We start from the raw sequence: 22,629 nt of genomic DNA, 5'->3' as shown, positions 1-22,629 counted from the left end.
TCAGCAGGATGAAATAGCTTGGGGCAGCGTGTCTTTCTAAACCCCAAGATGTTTGTCTGCGACTTCTAAATTTCTCTCAGGCCTGCATCACCACAAGCTAAAGGAAAGAGACCCAAACAAATTACTTTTTTGTCTTGTAAATAAACCATATTTACTCTCATACATTCATCGTAGGAACCTTCTCATTTAATTCTGCGCTTTCTGAGGTATTATATAGCTTTACATTTGTATGATGATGGAATTTCAAATGCAAGCCAAATGCTCTTACAGTGGTGCTTTGCCGCAAGCATATGAGGTACTGTACATATCATCATCACTTTCCTGAGTTATCAAATAGAGGAAATCAAAATAATTAATGGTAAAATTTTACATTAATGTGAAACACTGAATTACTACTGAAACAATATTCTAAAAGCATTAGTAATTTATTGTTTTGACTGAATTCACATTTTGAAATAGTATTTGTGTATCTATAGTGGAGAGACCAGTACAGCAGCCACATTCACCTTAAGTTTTCCAGAAAACAAATCACATTGTCCAAAATGTATGTCCATGTTATTGTGATTAAATGGTTCACACATCGATAAAACCTGTGGCAGATAATGAAGCCCAAATGAAATGATATCAATACATGTCATTTTACTCAAATTAACCACAACTGTTCACAGAGAGCACACCAGACACAGCTCAAGAACACTCATGAAAAAGAGAGAGCACATTGTTTTTAAAGCTTATATATATATATATATATATATATATATATATATATATATATATATATATATATATATATATATATATATATATATATTAGCACATGTCACCAATGAAGATTGTGAGGCAAAAAGAAGAAACAAAACTTAACAGCACCACCTCAGGCACTTGATAGCAACTAAATCTCAAGATCAGCAGAATAGTGAGAATATATATATATATATATATATATATATATATATATATATATATATATATATATATATATATATATACAAAAAAGGGAGGGGGGGGGGGGCTTCTTACAAATTGTTACAGTTTTAGTGAGCATCTGAAGTCAGCCATGTAAAGCATTTAATTACCTTTTACCAATGTGTGATGTCCAGACTATCATCTTCAATCAAAGGGCAGTCCTTTTACACTCTATAGTAGTTTCATGTCACCATTGGTAATAATGTTTCTATGTCATTGAAAGCCAAACACATATTTGTATTGAACTACACGGTTCAAAGAAATTGTGTTTGATGAGTCTCTTTCATTGACTGCAACCAAACATTTTATCCCACTCAGTGTACATGTCAAGTTGTTTTTGTGATATGCTAGGCTGGAATTTGCAAAACACACTGTCAAAGTCTTGGTAGGAGACCGGTCTCATCTGAGCTGGGTGGATGGTTGACAGGTCAGTACCAGGAATGCCATGGAGAGGACCTACCACAGCCTGTTGACACAGCTGAGCCACATCCAGTCCAGAAAATCCCTCTGTCCTCTGAACCAGTAGTGACATCTCTTTGTCACTAAGACAGTAGTTGTGCTGTGAGAGCAGTTGGCTGATTGTCTGGTGTCGTGCTGTCCCATCAGGCAAGGGGATGAGCAGTCGCTTGGCAAAGTACCTCCGTAGAGACTCTGGGATCTCTTCAGGCTTATTGGTGGAGCAGACCACGAGGACATGGTCGTCAGTGGAGGTCAGAATATTGTCAAGCTGCATGAGGAGCTCAGCCTTTAGGCGATTCAATGGGCTCTCCTCACTCAGCTGGTCTGACAGCAGTAGGTCCACCTCTTTGATAAACACCACTGCTGGCTGACGACACCGGGCCACCAGAAAAGAGGCTTGAATGATCTTGTCCCCCTCCCCTAGCCACTTGGTGACCAGAGCGGAGCTGCTGAGTTGCAAGAAGGCAGCCCCCAGTTGGCTGGCCATGCAGTGAGCTAGCAGTGTTCTACCAGTTCCCTGAGGTCCAAATAAAAGGAGGCTCCGAGGTAATGTGGCAAGTCCACTAAACATATCTGGCCTTAAAATGGGCCATAATATCTCCTCTTTAATGGCTGCTTTAGCCATATCCAGACCCACAATGTCGCTCCAGTCCACTGGAGGGCCCTGCTGAAGGATTTCTGTGGACACCATCTCCACCAGGTTGGAGTCACTGTTCTTTAATTGCTCCTCTGCAGCAAGGATGGACGAGGTAGCTGCACCAATGTCAGGCCCTGTTAGGGAGTGAGAGAGGTGTTGTCTGTGCTCTTCAGTTTGTTCGCTCATAACAGGGGATCCAAACTTGCTGTAGGGCTCGGTTCTGAGATCACCAACAGAACTTTTGGTTGATCCATAGGATGGAGGAGTTAATGCTCTGCCAGAGTGTATAATAAATGTTCTTTGATCAGAAGACATTGGCTGTTTGGTTGGCTTGAATGCTAAAGAGGATGCTTCAGAATTTCTTTCAAAGCCATTGCCTCTGTTTGAGTCTAAGACACTGTCCGTTATTCTGTACATCGGGCTCTGTGAGGAGCGCTGTTGGTTGTAGTTGAAATTACCGTAGCTAGAGTCCATATCTCCATGTCCACTCATGTAGAAAGCTTTTCTTTTCAGTGAGTTGGATGAGCTGCCATTCAAAGGTGTTGGTGCAATTGGTGTATGGTTATGGGACTGGTAGGTGTAGCCAGGCAGTGTGGAAGGAGGGATTGGTGTAGGAGCTGCGATACCGGATGGCAAATAAACAGAAGAAGGGGGTGCTCCCCCAGGGCTATAACCAGCAGTCTGAGAAGGGTACCCTGTTGGAGGATAATTGTAGCTGGGAAGGTTTGGAGACCCAGTGTTGTAGCTCGGCACTAAGGTAGGAGGAGGAGGTGGAGGTGGTGGTTGTAAGAGCCCAGCACTGTGCAAAGGAGAAGGGTGTGGGGAGGGGAGGGCTGGAGTACTCTGGCCACTGTAGCTAGAATGCAGGTAGGAGCCGTTGTAGCTGGCAGTATATTCCTGAGAGGGGAGGCCCGAGTGGAGACTAGTGGCTGTGTGGCTCCCACAGTTACTGCTGGAATAGCTAGGCTCAGACAAGCTGCTGGCCACCCCCGGGGAGGTGCCTATGCTAGCCGACACATCTGTAGGGGGTAGGGCAGCTGTCATTCCAGCTTTGCTCACAGATATAACATCTGGAGCACAGTTCATTGGGTAAATCCCCTCCTGCCAGGACTCATTCTCTGACTTTCGTCCATTCATGAGTCCAGTGGTGCTATCAGAGTAAGAACACAGCAGGGCTCTCTCATTTGGGCCCTCTAGGATCCCGGAGTACTTCTCTGCATATTTCTTAAGCAGATTGGAGGCAGTCAGTGCAGAGATGTCATCGTTTGCCCATGCATACTGGTATGTTCGTTGTAAGTGGCCCCGGTAGGCCTCTACTTTGTGTGCTGGCGAGCGGGTAGTGGATGAGATGTCAAAGTGTTGTTCTGCCCATTGTGTGTGCTCTGGGGTCCACTGCATCTTTAGACCTAGATATTGTGCAAAAGGAAGAAATATGTCAAAGTAAGCATTATATCATGAGTAATAATCATTGAAAATAATATTCCCATTTATAAAACGTTCTAGAATATTTGAATAGTCAAAATAAAACACTGTGGGAAAAAGTATGTAATTCATCAATTTGCTTTCAATAGTTTGGGAGGAAAAATATGAAAAAGTGCAAAGAAAAGAGCAAGAGGCTTTTCTGACATAATTAAGGAAAGTCAGCATTCAAAAATGTTTGAAGAAAAATGGTCTAAATGTCTCCCACATGACAAACAGAAAACACTGAAAGAACACACACCATGGTCAGTATGAGTAGGATATAGAACCCAACACCTGGTTAGAGTGGTATAATCCACCCAACACGGAGCAGAATGACATCGACATAGCAGGTCAGTCTATAATCCAACTCTCATCTGAGGCATTCTGAGACAGTTTCAAATCTGCTTGGAGGAGCGCAGCAAAGCAATCTTCCTTGGCAGCGCTCTGTTGCTTTCATCACACAAACCCCTCAGCCCAGCATGAATTACATCCACTTCCAGTCTTCCTACTGCTTCCTAGTCCACAGAGTAAAGGAGGGGAGGAAAAAAAACATGCTTCACTTTTTCTCGACAGCATCTCTCAGCCACTCTATTTGGCCTCGAGGGTTTGAATGACATGAATAATCAAGTTAAATCCAAAAGTCAATCTGCAAATAAAAGACTTTACACATGCTGTCATCTATAACTCTGCTTGGGATTATGAGAGGATGTACTATAGCCTCAAAGAATGTAGACTATTAAAGAGGTTACGGCTTAAAACAATCAGAGATAGTGCATAGAGCCGCAAACATCTTACATCAACACTAATCGGTCCTAAAGCTAGAAGACCATTTGAGAAGAAATGCATTTAACCACCCTGCCTGTTATAATGGTCCATCCTTTGCTAATCAGGCACTGCAACGCTATACTTTATACTTCAGTACGTTAAGTCCATATCACAGGATTCAGGCAACAAACAGCTAATGTCCAGCGGCAGATTACAAACGCAATGTCTGTCTGCGGATTCCCTTCTGACTCCATTCCAGCTATTTGCCCACCCGCCACACTAGACACCAGGATCTAATTAGCAGGATGATGCTGCACTAATTGTGTTAATTTACAAGGTTTTAGTCAAAGAGATCCATGCTATGGCTCACATGGTTGTCAACCATCCAAGCTAATGATTAAGAAAAAAAAGCCTGAGGCAAAAAGCCCAGGCATGACAAATATGGTAGCCATACTGTGCTGGAACAGAACGGTTCATCAAACTACAGAAAATAAAATATGAAAACAAGTTGTAGTATCACAGGGAGCAGTGACAAAGATAACTAAAAAAAATGTCTTTCATGTTAACCAAACGCCTATTTACTTGTGTTATGTGTGTATGAATTGAAGAACATGTACTGACACCCTTTAGAAAAGCAGAAGTCTCTCTCACTGCTTTAGACCTATGTATGTCTACAGTAATTTAAGTATTCATCACCCACTACATTCTAGCTCAGCTGTTATGTTAACTTTGTAGGTGGGTGCAATGCAAATGTATGACTTTTTAATGTGGATTCATCCCTCAGTGCTACCTATTCCTGTTGTTGCATTAAAATACCTTTAAAAGAAGTGTTGAATCCACATTAATGCTGTGATACAAATGTTCCCTTTAAAACAAACAAAACTGTATTAAGGCAAGAGCAACTAGCCTGCCAGAAAATCTCAGCCATTCACAGCATTTACTGACAAATTTACTACAGTAGTCTAGATACTAACTATTCGTGTAATGTTTTTTGTAAAGTCATTCAGTAGAGTGCATTAACACTCAAGGCACAATTCGTCAATACAAAAATTGCACACAGCTTATTGAGTTAGATTGTTCTATTACTGTTAATCCTCTCTGAATAATGTGCCACTTTGGATAATCAAAGGAGTGCTATTCACAAAGTGTACTTGAGATCTTTGAGCATCAGGTATTTTATGAAATAAAAAGATGATTATCTAAGTACAGCAGACTATACACTCCATAGAAAGTAACTCAAACTTCATTTGTGAAAAAAATACATTTTCATGTATACAGGAACACAAATATATGCTATTAATACAGAACATACAAATAAAAATACAAGGAAACAAAATGTATTTTAACCGTTTCAAATAAACTAACTATTTTGCATTTAATATCAATAACATAATAAGTGTTATCATATTTTGTGTAAAATTATGCGGTGCATCAACCAGTTTTCTCTTAATACTATTTCTATAAAGCATACTATTTGAAATAGAATCGGACACTCAAGAGTTTGGTTTACACAAAGGTTACAGTGTAGATAGTAAAGGCATCCACACACAAATGTGCAGATAAACACAAATAGACACAAATGCACTCACACACAAGCATGGCATTAGCATAATGATCTTGTACTTTGGCATTACGGTAAAACGGTTGTCCTTTATTCCACCTGTCTGGAAATTCAAATAAAACATCTACAGGTCCCTTTGTCTTTCTTTGAAATGGTATAATTACAGAGCGCTCCATTAGTGGAATGTTTTCGGATAGCCTCGGGGCTCCAGCTCAAATTCCACTGATCAGCCACCAACAAGTACAGCCTTTGTTGGATCACAGTGTTTGTCACTTCATAGAAATGAATAATCCTCTCGCATAAATCTTATAGACGTCGGCACGGAAAAATACTATTTGTTTGTCATTCATCTAATTGAGTTATTTGTATTTTATAGATTGAATCATATCTGAATGACCAAAAACACATGTTTTGTTTGAACAGTACATTCTTTTATAGATTCATCCCTGGAATTAACTGTGACAATTTATGTTTCATATTATATATTTTAGATTATCTCACAGTCTTTGAAGAAAAAAAGACAATGTGGGGGCGAAATGCATTAGACGTGTGATGCCATAGTGTTTTGCTGCTACGCTATGGTGTTTAATTTCTGGTTCAGTTATCATCAGCGCTGAAACAGAGATGCTGACCTTTTTGGGAACTATTAATCTGGTAGCCTAGGCCGTTTTTAAGCAAACAAGAGTGGGCCTCCACTCTGTCCATCCAATTTCCCAGTGCGTAAATTGGACCGCCGCTTGCACAATTCTCTATTCATTACTGTGCTGCTGAAAGGAAGCACAGAGGTGGCGGAGCGGTTTTCTTTTCGTTTTTCTGTGTGTACGTGAGTGTATGTGAGACTGTGAGACAGAGAGAGAGAGAGAGAGAGAGAGAGAGAGAGAGAGAGAGAGAGAGAGCAAAAATGCCTTCCAGGAGGATTCCCAAGCATAAAGAGCTGGACTTTTCTTTTTCTTTTTGGGTTTGGGGGAGGGGAAGGTGGGAAGGTTGAGGGAGAGGGGGAGGGAAGTGAAAGCTGTCGTAATTGAAACGTGGCCTAATCAGACTCATTACCATTTTTACCAATTTGCACCACCAAAGATGCTTATTAGGTAACTGTGTTTAATAAGCCGCTCTTTAGAAAACTAACTGTAATGAGCTCTTTAAAGTCAGACTTGAGCGTGATTATGCACTGGAAGTGTTTTGCAGGGCTGAAGCAGACTGGTACATTTAGTCATGTACAATGTCATAATTAAGCTGCACAAACTCTGCACTTCACACCAAACAATGGTCCCAGCTGAGGCAGTAGACATGCTGAAAAGTATTTATAATTACTGATAATTACAACCCTGGGATTTCCATCACTGGACATAAACATAATTATGGGAGCTTTTGCTTTTATTCTGCACACACAGACCACTCTACTTGACAAGCGTGCAAATATTGCAGAGAGACAGTAATTATGTTTATAAATAAAAAACAAGCTCATATTCATATTCAAATTCACTGGAGATATTCTAAGTAGGGGTGGGGCAAAACATTCCAAAACAATGTGGAATGATAACCGGTACAGCTACAGAGTCTCATTCATCTCACATATCAAGTTAAGACTATTTAAACTCAATTTAGAGCTCCATGTGGCAGTAATTCCAATCTGTAGATGGCAGGGTGCCATTTAACCCCTCATTTAGAAAAGATATGCCTTCCTCAGTCACTGTCTTTTACAGGGCTACTGCCCATTCATTTCAGTCTGATCGACCATGGCAGCCAATTTCTAGCATGTTTCCACACTATCAAAGTCCACCAATCCCAGTGAATTCTAGACTTATACAAACAAAAGGTGGAAAATTATTGTCCGAGCATGACAGCATGTTTATTGTAGTTCACCTGCTAGTCAGCGAGACATCTTGCTGTGTCAAAGAGAGTTAGACAGTCTCTTGTGACAGAGCTGAAATCACATACATTTAGAATCACATGCAGGTTATTCATTGAAAGCAGCATTTCTAGACCAGAATTATAAACCACTACAATCAATAGTTAACACAACAGTTGTTACATCTGATCACCAATTGCTGAGTCTGCATCCAAGTTCTATTCAGAATTAAATTAAACACCTTTTCTGTTTCCATACATTGAATTATAAATATCACCAACCACAATACTTTTCCTGTTTGCAACAAAAAACAAAGAAAAAGAAATACATTGTTTTTTGTAAGGCAGATCTAATTGATTTAAAAAGACACTTTGTCATAAGTAAATTTGCAGTTGTTTGTTTGAACTCCACCAGGACAACCTGACACTGGATTTGCCGTGACTGGGGATATTATCATATACAAATTGAGGAGTATAAAATGCTTAATTAAAATACCAGTTTTATCTGAAGCCACAGTAAATGCACTCTTGCATGACTTGTACACAAGATGGTGGTGAGAAAGCCTGCTCCTATTACAATTCATATGACTTTATCCTGCCAAGCAGCACATTATTTTACCAGCAGCTGTAAGAGCTGGTAACAGAATAAAACTGTTTAGCTGGCACAGCGCTGTTGATGATTTGAATAATTCATCTGAAATATAATGAGAAGATTCCGACTCATAAATCATTTCATAATTGAACTGTACAAATGCCCACTTTGAATTTTAACTTGATGTTAAAGTAATGTGTCTTTAAAAGAGGTTGAATAAAACAAACATGTATTCAACTATTTTGAGTGATGTTCTAAAGATATTGGCCTTGTTTTTTTTTCATGTCATTCAACATATGTGCAGCTGCTTATTCCTCTATTTTCAAAGGGAAGAAGACCCATAAGAATGCACAAAAGATTACTTATGTGTTAATTGCATAACCTTTTGGTATGCAGAACACTAACTCATCTCTTGAGCAGCTTCCACAGCATAATAACTTGTTTATTGTTTAAATACAGTACAGCAATATGGTAGAGTAAGCCAACTCATTTTGTCATAAAAACAGACAACATATATGGATAACTTCACAGTTGTTCTCAGTGGAATGGACATCAATGTTGCACTCATTAATTTTATATTATAATGTATTCTTTCTTACATACTGTAGCGTGGATTCTCTCAAGTCCCATGGGTTTTTGGGCTGAGTTAATGATAAACTCTTTTGGCTTGAGGCTAAATTCCCACACATGCTAAACTAACAGCTCACCAGTCGTAAGAATAACTTGTACAGTGCATACAACTAAAACAATTATGGAAGACAGGCTAATAGTGTCCTGTAGTACATAATACTGATTCATACTCAAATGGCCTGTTAAAGGAACACAGTTGTTGAATTTGAGCAGTTGGTAAAACTTGTTTAAACCATAGAGACACGTTACAGTAAAGGCAGTGGTTTTTACAAGAATCTATGAACTTGGCTACTCTGCCTCTCAAGGGATCACTTACACACTTCAAAAGAGAAGAGAAGAGGCAGATTGTGACCTTGCTACATGAAGGCTCATTGACCAAAAGCTACTCACTAACATCTTTGTTCCCCAACGTCCTGTTACCCCGAGGAAGACTCCAATCAAAGAAGCAAAAAAATAATATATATATATTTTTTTAAATGTGGTAATATTTTCTGGATATTTGATCACATTTAACACGTCTTGGCTTCTAGTGTGAGGCAGTGGTTTAATGGCACCAGGAACCAGTCATTTGATTTACAAACCAACAGGCCGAGCCCTATTGGAAATTAACAGATTATCTTGTTCACTGGTCCGATTCACAACTGTGATTACACTTCTAACTATTAGACTTTACAGCCATGTTAACCTGTCAGACAGGAAGGAAATCACATTGTAAAAAAAATCTCATTCTTCACAGTGTGATCTTGACGTACATATCAGACTATGTGTACACAGCCAGTGGCGTTGCTGCAACGATTCACAGAGAAACGGCTGCGATAGCTATTGGAGATGTGTCAGTTGCTATACACCAATGTTGAAGCATTATACACATAAACAAAGAGCATCACATACTGTATGTGCTTTGACCAGATGGTACACAATAATAAAATAAACAATTATAATAAAGTACATGAGACAGAACACAAACAACAGGACCTAAATAAAGTGTCCAACCATAACTCCTGATTTGTTTGAATTGGCCGAAAATCATTCCACGGAGTTACACAGAAATGAATGCAAATGCATTCGCCGATAACATAAGCTAAATCTTTTTCTTTTTTTTGTTGCGTGCACATGGAAAGCCAGGGCCATCTGTTGTTGTATTTACCGTTTCCTACACATTAAACTGATTAAAGGTTCAAATGGAACTCAAATGGAAAATACCCCATTGAACAGAAAAAGGACGTTGGCCTGTAACCACTGCCAGATTTCCGTTGAAGAATTCTGAAGCATTCTGCGGTATCGACTGCAAGTCTCAAAGAAGGTCACTTCTCCAACACAGGCCAGACAAAAGGTGAAATGAGACAACTGAAGCAATCTTAGGTCAATATGAAATAGAAATCTTTCAGCTATACTGTAATAAAGTTACTGAAGTGCAGTAGTGAAGCCATAAAGGCGAACTTTTACAAGGAAAGAGCTGTCTAGAAGATTGGTTCGCCCACTGGCAAACAATGACTTCTAAGAGCTAAGGTGCCATGGTCAGTACAGCACCATGGAGCTGAATTACAGCATTTGCTTGTAAAAGTAAGCCTAGTTTTTAAAGGTATGGAATATTTCTAAGATTCATGTATGTGACATAAATTGTGAAAGGTGTAAATTGTTTCGGACTTATTTATCTTACATTTCCATTAGTAAGTGGTGATTCACACATTCAAATATGTATACCTTTTTGTGTAGCATTTTGAACATGCCGTTTGTATAATTTAGAAATATACAAAAAAATACTTTCCCTTAAAAAAAACTGCAGTGTTACTTACAAAAGAAACATGTTTTCCCCAGATTTGACAAATATATCTCTACTCAGGTTCAGCTTAAGTCTGTGTAGGTCAGAGGTCGGGTGGATTGAAATGTCAAACTAATGAAGGACTTTCACTTGTGAGACCACTGTTCATGTCTCATGTGAAACCTAAAGTCATTGATAACTTCTTTAAAGTGCTTCTTTTAATAACAAACATATTCTTTCAGCTCAAATATATTTTACTAAACTTCCAAGTAGTTCTGCTGTGTTTTTGTTTTGTTTCAATTCACAATATGAACCACGACTTTAAAACTGTGACTGTAAACCAGGAAAAAATACATATAATTAAGAATGTAGATTATTTATATGGGAAAATAATTGTTTGGAGACAGGGGTGGAATAGGAACTTGGATGCTGAGTGATGCGTTTATTATGATAAATGTCTGTATTAACCAGCATTCGTCAATAAATTATTAAATATTTAATAAATAGAAACAGACAAAACTAGAATGAACTCCAAGCTCCTTCAGTATAATGTGCAGAGAGCTTCATGGTAAGCAGAGGTGCTGGGTGAACCTGCAGCATTTGCGTTATGTGTGTAGCACGTGATTGTTGTCATCACTGTGACAACGGTGACAGTGATCGTTGCAAGGTGCGGCAGAGAATGTTATCACATTAAGAGGCCATGAAATACGTTAGGTTCAGATCTTTCTTCAGTAGTTTCAATGAAACAGTAAAAGAATATTGGGATTTGGTAAAGAGTTTATTTAAAAAGTAAAGCTAAACATGTTTCAACCTAATATCTAAACTCATGTTACTGCTGCCAGCCTTGCAGGTGTTATGTGTGATGGATGCATGATCACATTTCATGCTCACCTTTTTTTCAAATAACAAGATATTAAGAGTATGACTTTATTATACTATTTCTTAATATATTTTGTATATCGTTATAGCAAAATAAAACATATCTTAACACACATTAATTTCATGGAACATGTGAGGGTTAAAGAAATTCCACAATATTCCATATTATTTCGGTCTAATTTGTGTTACCTAGCTCCTCCTATTTATTATTATTTTATTTAAGCTTTGAGTGCAGTTTAAGATATTCTTCTTATCAACCACTTCAAAATACACAAAATGAAACATAGTAAGATGGTAAACACATTCAAATTGTCAAAGAATAGTGTACACTCTAGCTATGTGTTGTACTGAAAAGGAACCAATCATAACTAAGAGCCGTGCGTGGCCGCTATTAATCCAAAATATATGTTTATTATGAAAGAGCAGCAAATCTTAAACATATTCTACCATTAGAAAGAAAACATGATTAACAAATATGTCTCTTTTAAATTGACTACGGCCTAAACTATTACACAATATCACGTTGCATGTCGTGTCAGAGCAATACTGTGATGGTTTGTGTTCTGAATGACAGCTGCCGTCCAAGACAACTTAAACCACCGTGAGGCCGGTGAAAGACTTGACAAAGACTTTCCAGAAATTACTCAAAGACAAGAAAGCAGGAGCTTCGCAATGGAAATTATTCTTGAGTAAGATTACGAAATGAAGAAATGAAAAAGGTTAAACTGTGGCACAAAGCATTTTTGTTAAAAACAGATGAACTAATTAATTAATAGAAATTTAGAGGCAGGCATTTCAGACATGTCTATGTTCTCTTTGTTGAACTAAAACCTTTCAAAACGGAGCTGGAAATCTGTTCCTCGAGTATGTTGGGAAGAAGTGAATTTCACACCACCAAACAGAAATAAACAGACACAAGAAACACATTTCCTACATTTCATTAAATCTACCTCACTTGAAAGCAATGATTGGTCTACATTGTGCTGCATTTGCATGTACAGAGTTCAACCAATTAAAAGCTAATTAATTAGACACAATTCTATTAAGCAACAAAATCCACTCATCAATATACATAACCTCGGGTCACCCATTGCTCAAATGTGAATTGGCTCTTTGCGCCACACGGACAAGAGAATAGCACAATAGTACAACTGGAGCTCACAATGAACACAATTGCCACTGATATATTTGAGGGAGCATGAACTCATCACCGCTGATAGATTTTACTTCCCTGGATAGAAAATGGAACCAGGACGCCTCGTTTGGACATGCAGCTTTATCTCAAATGATCACTATCGAGCTGAGGGCGAGGTGTTCACTATAGAACTCACAAATACTCACATGCTATACACAATACTGTGATCATACTCCAAATCTGAATATAAAATACTGATCACATGTTTAGTGCTAGTAATACTCCTGTTCGTCTCTGTATGAGTATGGTAACTATAATGAAACAATGTTTTCTTGATATATATATATATATATATATATATATATATATATATATATATATATATATATATATATATATATATATATATATATAAATTAAAATTAAAAAGTCAAACTGAATTGCATACGTTTGAGTCCCTATATTTTAAGTGCTCTAAATAAATAAATAAATTAAAAAAACAGAGTGTTAATGGGTATGCACGATACTCGGAAATAGTAAGCATCCTTTGTGTGTGTTCATGTTATGCAATTAATTGCTTTATATGCCATATTGTAGTGCCTGTTCTTTCTGCAAACAATTTTATAAAACCTAAATTTGAGTCATGGCCATTATTGTCTTTTGATCCTGAACTATTACCAGCTACCAGAACAATTATAGTATTAAAAAACAATTTGCATTTCATAATATCAAAATCAGTTATGACAAATACTGTACATGCTACATGCAAACTCAGAAAAAAAAAGTTAACTGCATTTAGTGAGTAAAATAGTAATAAGCCTAATTGCAAGGCTTGGGCGAAATCTTTCCAAAAGGTGTGCTTGATTCTTCATGTATCTTCGGCTTTCCGTCCGTTACAATTGCTTAAAAGAGGAAAAGTAGGCCTGCTGGCTGAAATATGTGATAAAAAAACAACTACTCCACAGTTTATTTGTTATGCTTCGCCTCTCTTACAGGTTATGTGCATACTGTTAAACAAATCTGCCTCTGGCTACTGCGTGTTCCCTTGATGAATTGTGAACGGCAGACAGTGAAGAGTCTAAGTATACTGGTCCACTTTGTACGAGGCAATTCGAACAGCCTTGCTCATTTGGGTATGCATGAAATAACAATATCCTACTGGGAGCATTCTGAGTTTCAAACATTTCGGGTCAACTACACAAGCAGATTCCACATGTGCAGCCCGTGGCCACGGAGGTCTGAAATCTACCTCCCTCCTGGCTGGGTGACGTTGCATGTTCTATTTCCAGACCGAGGGTTGAAGTGAGGCTGCAGGGAGTGTAACACTGACCCACATGACCTGTGACCTAGAAAAGCTGCCTGAAGCTCTGCACACTCAAAACTCCTCACTCCTTTGCTACAGCCTTTCAAAGGCAAACAAAACCTTTGCACATAGCATGTGTCTTTTCATGCCAAATGATTTGCATCCTTTTTATTCACATCTTTGACTTGTTGTCAATGTATTCCATGCTTTTGTGGAGTCTGATGCTCACTCTCTGTACTCTCAAGTGGGAAGAGAGAAAGGAAGTCAAAGAGAGAAAAACTGCTTTACTTTCAGGGACGGTGTCTACAGGCCACATGTCTCCAGTCATCTGTCACTAGTTTACATACATACCATGACACTTCCTCTCTCTGTGGGAACCCGTTGTCACCACTTGGCCACCAGCAGAGGCTGACTGGGTGCTAGATGGGTCTCCCCCAGGTACCTCTAGGGAGCCACATTAGGCCTAACTGACGGACTGACAGAAACACACACACACACACACACACACACACACACACACACACACACACACACGCACACACACACACACATACAGTCCGTCCCTTGCCCAGGCATTCACTCCTCCTACAGTACGCTTGCTCACATGCTCCCCAGGCATGGCACACTTTGCATAAAGCAGTGACTTTGCTCTACATCAATTTTTTTCAGACACAAAATAATTTTTCACCCCTCTAGCCTCTCCATGTTACATGGAAGTTTTGAAATGAATAATGGAAACAACAGAGCAGAAGACTCATGGGATCCATTTAAAGATGTGGGAGAGGCGGTGCAGTCAGGGGTTTGACTGCAGAAACATCATGCGCCAAGTCAATGATGATCTGCTATTGTTCTGCACTGTAGAGGAAAACTCATGCTATAAAACGTGTGCAGGCACATTAAAGCAAACAATAACACCACATTTTTTCATTTAAATTATGGGGGAGAAATAATTATAGAAATATACTTTATGTTTTTATTCTCCCCTAAGGAGCAAAATGGTCCGTGGCCAAACAACCAGCTACAGACTTCATTCTGTCGCACTGGAATTGTACCTTTTAAATCAGAACATGAGTCTTTATTTAGTGCACATAACATCCTCGACAGCAGAACTGGACAAATGGCTTGATTTCCTTTGCTAAAGTGGGAGTTTATACTATGTTTAGCTTTTCTCAGCGAAACCTTCATTTGGTATTTCCACCTTGCCTCCCCTGATACTTTGAGTGGAAGCGAGCGTGGGGCAGTCCAATGTAACGGCTATTTTAGACCCTGCAAAGTCAACACGACTCCCTGAGGTGATTTGCTGATAATGAACACAAAAGATGTGTCAGCCCTCATGAAGCTCTTTGATGATGCTCAGCTCTTGAGCGCTCTTTTTTTTATTTAAATTAATGTAATTCCATGTGGACACTCAGAGGGACTGTCATATAGGCCACACGCCAAGCAACAAAACTTTTAGTGACTATTCACTTACACCGTGCAAGTGATACTCAAGTTATTCGGAGAAAAATGAAAAGAAACGGCTTGTTTTCAAATAATTGCATGAATGCATGTATTAATCTTTCAGTAATCAAAATGTAAATGTTGTCATATTGTTTCATTTTTTTATTATAGCTCCCTTGAAAAAAAAAATCATTTATTTTATGCTCACATGGCACCTAACAACCTAATATGCTGGACACCATCACAACATAACATCCTCAAATATCCAGTCGTTCTGCACATGCTGCTGCGGTCACGTCACAGTGTCACTGCAGACACCCGCTGCCTTGCCACAGCCTAATACTCTGAACCTTTGTGGAAGTGTACTCACCCCTCTATCCCCTCTTTCCTTCCCTCCGCTTACCCCCCTCCCTCTCTCCACGCCACCAGGCAGACCTCAACCCATCCTCTCCCGTCCCTGGCACTCAAGGCCCCCTCTGCCAGCACTTGGCACAATGCCAGCCTGTCAGCCAACCGGCTCCACAGAGGATGAATGAAACGCTGAGAACTTTGTGAAAACCACTGATAGCTCACATCTCGTCAGATCATCGTTTTAGCTAATTGTCCCAAATATCAATTTGGGACAATTAGCATGAGATGTGATGAGCGGGGGCAATGAAAAACAGTCAAAAGATTAACGTTTATATTCAAAGCAAATCCTCTTGAATATAAATATCAAAGTAAATTCAAGCATGTATTTCAATACATGAATTATAACACTATTGTATTGTCATACAATACCACAATTAAATGGTTGCAACACAGTTATTCTGTGAGGCAAATGTATTCAAAATCTAATTGTGTTCTTACAGTTACATATTATCTTTTATCAAATTTAGAGCGAGCTACGTTTTTGTAGCTCAATCAAAGCAGGGGGATCACAGCTTCTTGCTATTATCATAATTAAGGGGTTATATTGATTAAGACGGGTCAGCATCAAGACAAATTCAAACACACATATGTGGTGAAAAACTACTTAAAGGTTCTCTTGTTGCAATGGGTTTTCAGTACAGCTAGAATGGCATTGGCCTCGATGGCCAGATTAGCCAGACACTGTTTTGTTGGAACACAAGAGGAATTTCAATACAGTAAAATATTGAGTTTTCTCTTATCCTCTTGTGAAAGGCTTGCTGCTCTCTCACAATACAAAACTCAACAACATGCAATAAAAAAAAAACACCTTGGAAGAAGGACGAGAAAAAACACGTCTCCTCACCAAGGTTATTCAATGATAAGCAACAGTACTCAGGCACACAATGACAGCTTAAAGTGCCAGCTATTTTCAAAAGTCATGGAATTGTAGATTTTGTTAATCATAGTCCTTGGGGGTTGGATATGCACTGCCTTAAAGTAACAATACACACTCTGGCCAAAGACATAATGTAAAGATATGAAAACAGATTGAGTCATCACATTGTATGATTTCTTATGGATAAATACTATGTTTAGACTACATTGTCCTTGAGCTGTGCTGTCATTCCATTCTTATGTTATTCATAAAACAACCTATGATTCCTTCAGCCACAATACTGCATTAGGAATCATTTTAAGAGACTTTAAGCTACGTTAAGTAAAGATCTCTGAAAATTCTCTTTTTTCCTCGTGTGATGCACACACTACTGCAACGTATCGCCAGGAATCAAACAGGCACAGAACATGACATGCCAAGAGGAAGACCCCCAATCTTTTTGGTCATTAAAAGAAATCAGGAACTTAGCATGCTAATTAAAATGTAAACAGTGTAATGAGGACATCAGTGATTTAGGCAAATGTCTCTCTGGCTGCCACTGGGGGTATGATAATTACAGAGGCAAATCTATGAATGCACATAAATCTCCTACAAGTCTAGATTAAAAGCCTTAGTGCTAAACCTAGTTTAGTACACCTGGGGATTGTCTATTCCTGCCAATCCCCAACAGGCGCGTGGCTGCCTCGTCTCCTTACGAGTGCACAGACACCTTGTGTGAAGGAGGTGAAACAAAGCCTCTGTTTCAATGTGTTGGAAATTAAGGGGAACAAGGAGTTTAAAGCAACACATGCCATACTCGCTGTAAATAATGTCTGGCAATATATGGCCTGAAAAAATCAACCTTACACCATGACTTATGAACATGTTTATGTTATAATCAGCCTTTTTGTACGTTCTAAGATCCATAAGCACATTATGCATGATGGTATAGATCATAAAACACATAACAGGGTGTATGTGTGGAAGATTAGTTTCCTAAAAAATACAAATAAATAAGAGAAAGAGGAAAGGGCAATGTGTCCTCCCTCAAACTGGTTCTAAAAAAAACATGCACAAAGAGAAACAGACAGGCAAACACACACACTGTACATGCAGACTCACAATCAGATACAAAGACATACTTGCACATAATCCACATTTAATATGATAAATGATATGCTACAATACAACCAGATAATCTATGTAGAAATTTTAATTGAGCTGCAGTGAAACTGTAAGACAAATTATTCACTTTAATGGAAACTGTGTTTTGTTATATTCACTAGAGTCTGTGTTAAACAAAATTAAACTGTAAGTATTTTTGTTTGAATTAGAGTAACTAATAACACGACAGGCCCGTAGCACGGAGACATACGAAGGGTAAGTACAAGCAGCCAATGGTAGACGCATGCATTTTAGAAAATGTCCATGCCATATGCTGTCACTCAGAGGAAGAAAAAAACAAGTCTGAGCAGACAGTCGCTGTGTCTAAATGAGATGGTAGAAGGAGGAGGAGGAGGGGAGAGAAAGGGAGGATGTCAAGGATTCATGGTCCTTCATCTTTGCAGTAGAGCAAACACGTCCCTCAGTATAGCAACAGACAGCTGCCTTCACTTTCTAATGCAGTCCAACTTAGATCACTGCAAGAATTGTCAGCGTAGAGAGAAACACACAAAGATAACACAGCAAGCTGCCATGAGGGAAACGACAGAGATGTGGATACAAGAGAGAGAGAGAGAGAAAGAGAGAGAGAGAGAGAGAGAGAGAGAGAGAGAGAGAGAGAAAGAGGATAGGGCGGGATGAAGATGTAGAATACTTAGAAGAAGAAAGATTGGAATGTTTTTGTCCCTTCTGCTAACATCTTACTCTAATGGGGACTCCCTCGCTTTTTATATGAAAAATTAAAAAAAACACCACTTAGCATATTTGCCATAAAATGACAATCCTGCACTGATCTCATAAAACATATTGTCAAGGGGCTGAATGGTCACTTATCGTCGCTGACAAAAAGATCCATCTGTAAAGATTAATATTTCAACAATTAACAGACAGTGTTGCAGACGTCCCAGGGGGTGTTTACACAGAATCAGCGCAAGATATTTAGGAGCCGGCTTTAATTGTCATCATTAGTGCGCCTACTGTATATAAAGGGTCAGTCCTGTCGTGAAAATGTTTTAAGCCATGCTGTCAATTTTAGCAATCACTAATAGTCTTACACACTTTCAATTATGGACAGAACATTTAGAGCAGCTAAATTGCTTCACACAGAAGCATGCCACCAGCAAGCCAAAGATAGCATACGATGCATATAATGATGATTAGTTTATCTTTGCGTTATTTGTCACAACTGTAATTAACCTCACAATGAATCAAGGATATTGTATATTATAATGGTCCTAACCGCAGAAAACACAAACAATGCTTTTCTGGAAACCTTATTTGATTTTAGGTGCAGTCAGTACACGGTAAATAAAGGGCTTGTGAAGCAGCATTTTGTGAAAGATTAAGACATTTCAACATTATTTTTGAAACGTATTTTTTTTTTCTGTCTGACAACAATACACAGGGTGCACTGACTGCAGTCTTTACCATTGAGAATTTAACACAACCAAACATGGAAAGCATAATTAGATATCCTTGTTTCGCTGGGAAATTACTGAATTTAATTATTTACTATGGTTTACGTCACTCAAGGCATTGTTATTATTTACAGACACTTTTAAAAGTGTGAACATGTGTGACACTCAGTAAAGAGGGTGATGAAAACGGGGGGGAGGGGTCAGCATCTGTCGTCAAATTTGGCTCAGAGATTCACGTCAAGCAACAGCTTAGATTGCTATCATAAGAAATAAACAGAGCTGTCAGCTTCTTTCCATGCACATCGGAGGTGTCTGGGGTTAAGTAAGGACCTGCAAGGAACCCCTACCACACTGCAGGAGCGCAGACAGAACCCTTCCAGGGTGTGAACTCCCATAAATATCTTAGATTGTGCTTGATAATTAGGAAACATAGGATAAAAAATCGGAAAGAGTAGTTTAATGAATGCAGGGCGATTGTTTTTCCTGTGCAGATGCATTATCATTTTTTCAAGATAAACCTCAGTTAGAGTTTAAAGAACTTCCTCTAAAATCCTGTGTGAACATACTGCAGCATGAAAGCAATTGCATTTATGTGATTTTTTGGGAATTCTCAAGTGATATTGAGAGTGCAAATATATAATGCAACACTTAACCAAACAGACTGCACAGAATATGTGAGTATAACGCTGTGGATACAGAGTTTAATATTATTAATTGCTTGAAACTATTTGCCACCCTACTTAGTAGCCATATCTGAGCTGCTAAAATCAAAGTTATTCTGTAATATAAAAATACCCACAACACAAGGAGTGGTGGTGGAGGCGGGGATGGTGGTAAAAAAATGTAATACCCACTTTACAAAAACACATTACAACTTAACACTCAAACATAATGAATGTGGTGGTAATGTACATTTTTTTCTCACTGAGTGACGGATGCTGCAATGCTGGTATTTTTTTGAAGAGGAATGAAAACATACTTCAGCTCACTGTTGATGATGTTAATTTCCTCTCAAAGGAAAACATGCAAATGAAATGTGTGGACACAATTAAGTAAATTGTTCTGTGGAAGTGGACGTGGTTCGCTTAGCACAAAGTGTTTGCAAAGGAGAGACAGCACACAACTTGTTACTCCTCCTGACTTTGTGTCCATGCTCAGATCCCTTTGCTGGCTGGTCGCAAACCATTTCCACTGGAACATGAATAACAGCTATTTCTGACGCAGCCTTTGATGTCATCTGTGAGCAATTTTGATTAAGTTTCACTCGTGAATTGTTACAAAGTGTGAAAAGTAAATAAAAGTGCACGGCAACTTCATGAATGAAACATGAAATTCAGAGTTTTCCTAAGTCAGTATAAATTGCATAGGGTGTTTACATTATTACCTTTGTAAAAATTATATTGTCAACATATTATAGCATTGCTATATTGTTGTTGTGCTATTTACTTTATTCACATTTAGAATAATTACATGCAAGACATAATCTGTGATGCAACTGGTAATAGATAATAACTGTGATGCTAAATTAAGGCAGTTTTCACATCAACAATCATGTTATCAGAGCTAATTATTTTCTCAACATTTGCAAGAGCTTCAGACATGTCATGAATTAAAAAATAAATGACATTTTGCAACTTTCATGCTAATATCTGCTAAAAAAATATTTTAAGGGCAATATCTAATTAATGGCTGAATTACATAAGCAGACTAGTGTCAACACAGACAATAATATGTTTTATACAAGTAGGAATGTGATCTTGAAGTAAACGTGTTCCCCTTCACATCCATTAGAACAAATAGTCATATTGTTCTACAGGAAAGCAGTGCAATGAGGAAGAACAAGTTAAACATCAATGAAACATAAATTATTACACTAACAGAAACCAAACCAATTTTAAAAATGTGTGAAAATTATTAAACCTTATTCAGATACTTTGAGCCTAATTGATGATGCCACTTGTATGAAATGAATCACATAATATGCCATAATCTCTGAACTATGCTCATTTCTTACAATAACCAAAATTAAGTAAACTTTTGAAGATGACCCACACATGCACAAAGACAAAATCACATTACTGCATTAAAAGCCATGAGCTATGACACAGATGAAATAAGAACAATAATATTAATGATAATTGCAAAATGAACATACCATAAATACTGGTGCTAGTGATCATGTCTTCAAGCCTAAAAACAAAAGGAGAGGGAAAAACAGCAGAAACGGAATTTTCACGAGGAGGAATTCCAAAGGTTGCTTCTCATTACAGCCACTTTTTCCTCAGCTATCGGATTTCACAAGTTTCAAAAGCTCACGGTCCCTTGTTATCTCCTCAGGTATTCATCTAGGTCGTTTAATTCAAGACAATTCAAAGCAAAGGGAAACGGAACATGCGAGTGAAATGAAATTTAAAAGAAAAAGAAAAAAAAAAAACAGCCCTGGACCGAGACGCAGGAAAGCATTCGAGCTCGGCTGGAGCCTGTCACTTCTTGCGCGAGTTGAAACGAGAGAATAGGAGGCGTGTGAGAGACTGTGGATGACATAAAACACACATTTATCATACCGCCTATTAGGGGAAGCAGCTAAACCACCATGATGCCCCCTCCCTTTACTTTTAAAACATATCACTTGCCAGCATGTTGTTCCACTACGAGGGCAATGAAAACCCCATGTATTAACCTCGCGGCAAGTTTTATTCAGGCAGACATGCAAAAACTTATCGCCGCAGGAAAGTTATTAGAGAGACTGGCCGCAGAGCCAATGAGTAACAAAGCAAACTACGGCGAGGAAAACAATACATCGCAAACTCGCGCTCATCTCGAAACTTGAAAGCGTGAGTCTGCTGGAAAGCGACGGCCAGACAGACGCAGGGTGGCCGGCCGCAGACTGCGCTGCAGACCTGCGATGCGCGACGCGGTCTCACGGCGAGCGGCTGCGCGTCCGAGGGCTGCTCCGTTTCTCTTTGAATTGACAACATCGCTGAGAGAGAGGATACGACTTACCTGTGTAGGTGCCAGGGCAGCGTCAGTGTTTATAGTACCATCGATTCGGTGGGTGCGCAAGATGAATGGCTCACTGAGGTTGAGCGCGGCTGCTCGCGATTTGAAACCATTCCAAGTTAGTGACGGGAAGACTGACCACAGCCTCTGCCATGTTGGAATTCCAAACCCTGGACAGCTGCTCCGCTGACTGAAGGCAGCACGCTGCACACTGCGCATGATCTGTGCGGCGGGAGCCAAATTCAAAGAGAATCAGCCTTAATAAGCAGCGCTTCACAAGTATCATGACAGCATTTTGCTATAGGCTATTTGATGTAGGGTTTCAACAGTATCTGAATACATATG

General features: G+C 38.9%; 1 protein-coding gene across 2 annotated transcripts; it reads right to left on the bottom strand.

Moving 5' to 3' along the window:
• Positions 1–1,007: 1,007 nt before the first annotated feature.
• Positions 1,008–22,411, bottom strand: fign (fidgetin). 2 transcript variants are annotated; one of them, XM_068572828.1, is made up of 3 exons: positions 22,288–22,411; positions 21,440–21,474; positions 1,008–3,468 (listed from the first exon to the last, which is right to left on the bottom strand). In XM_068572828.1, exons 2-3 carry the CDS (start codon positions 21,462–21,464, stop codon positions 1,250–1,252), a joined length of 2,244 nt encoding a protein of 747 aa, XP_068428929.1. In that variant the 5' UTR covers positions 21,465–21,474; positions 22,288–22,411; the 3' UTR covers positions 1,008–1,249. The 2 variants fall into 2 exon arrangements, with proteins under 2 accessions (XP_068428929.1, XP_068428931.1); XM_068572830.1 differs by lacking the exon at positions 22,288–22,411 and having other exon boundaries at positions 21,440–21,508.
• Positions 22,412–22,629: the final 218 nt, after the last annotated feature.

This window comes from Clinocottus analis, unplaced genomic scaffold (assembly GCF_023055335.1).
Source record: "Clinocottus analis isolate CAN_PGR_092001 unplaced genomic scaffold, fCliAna1.0.p SCAF_12, whole genome shotgun sequence".
Classification (NCBI taxonomy): Eukaryota; Metazoa; Chordata; class Actinopteri; order Perciformes; family Cottidae; genus Clinocottus; species Clinocottus analis.
The sequence above is the reverse complement of the archived record's forward strand: the minus strand, read 5'-3'. Positions and strand labels throughout refer to the sequence as shown.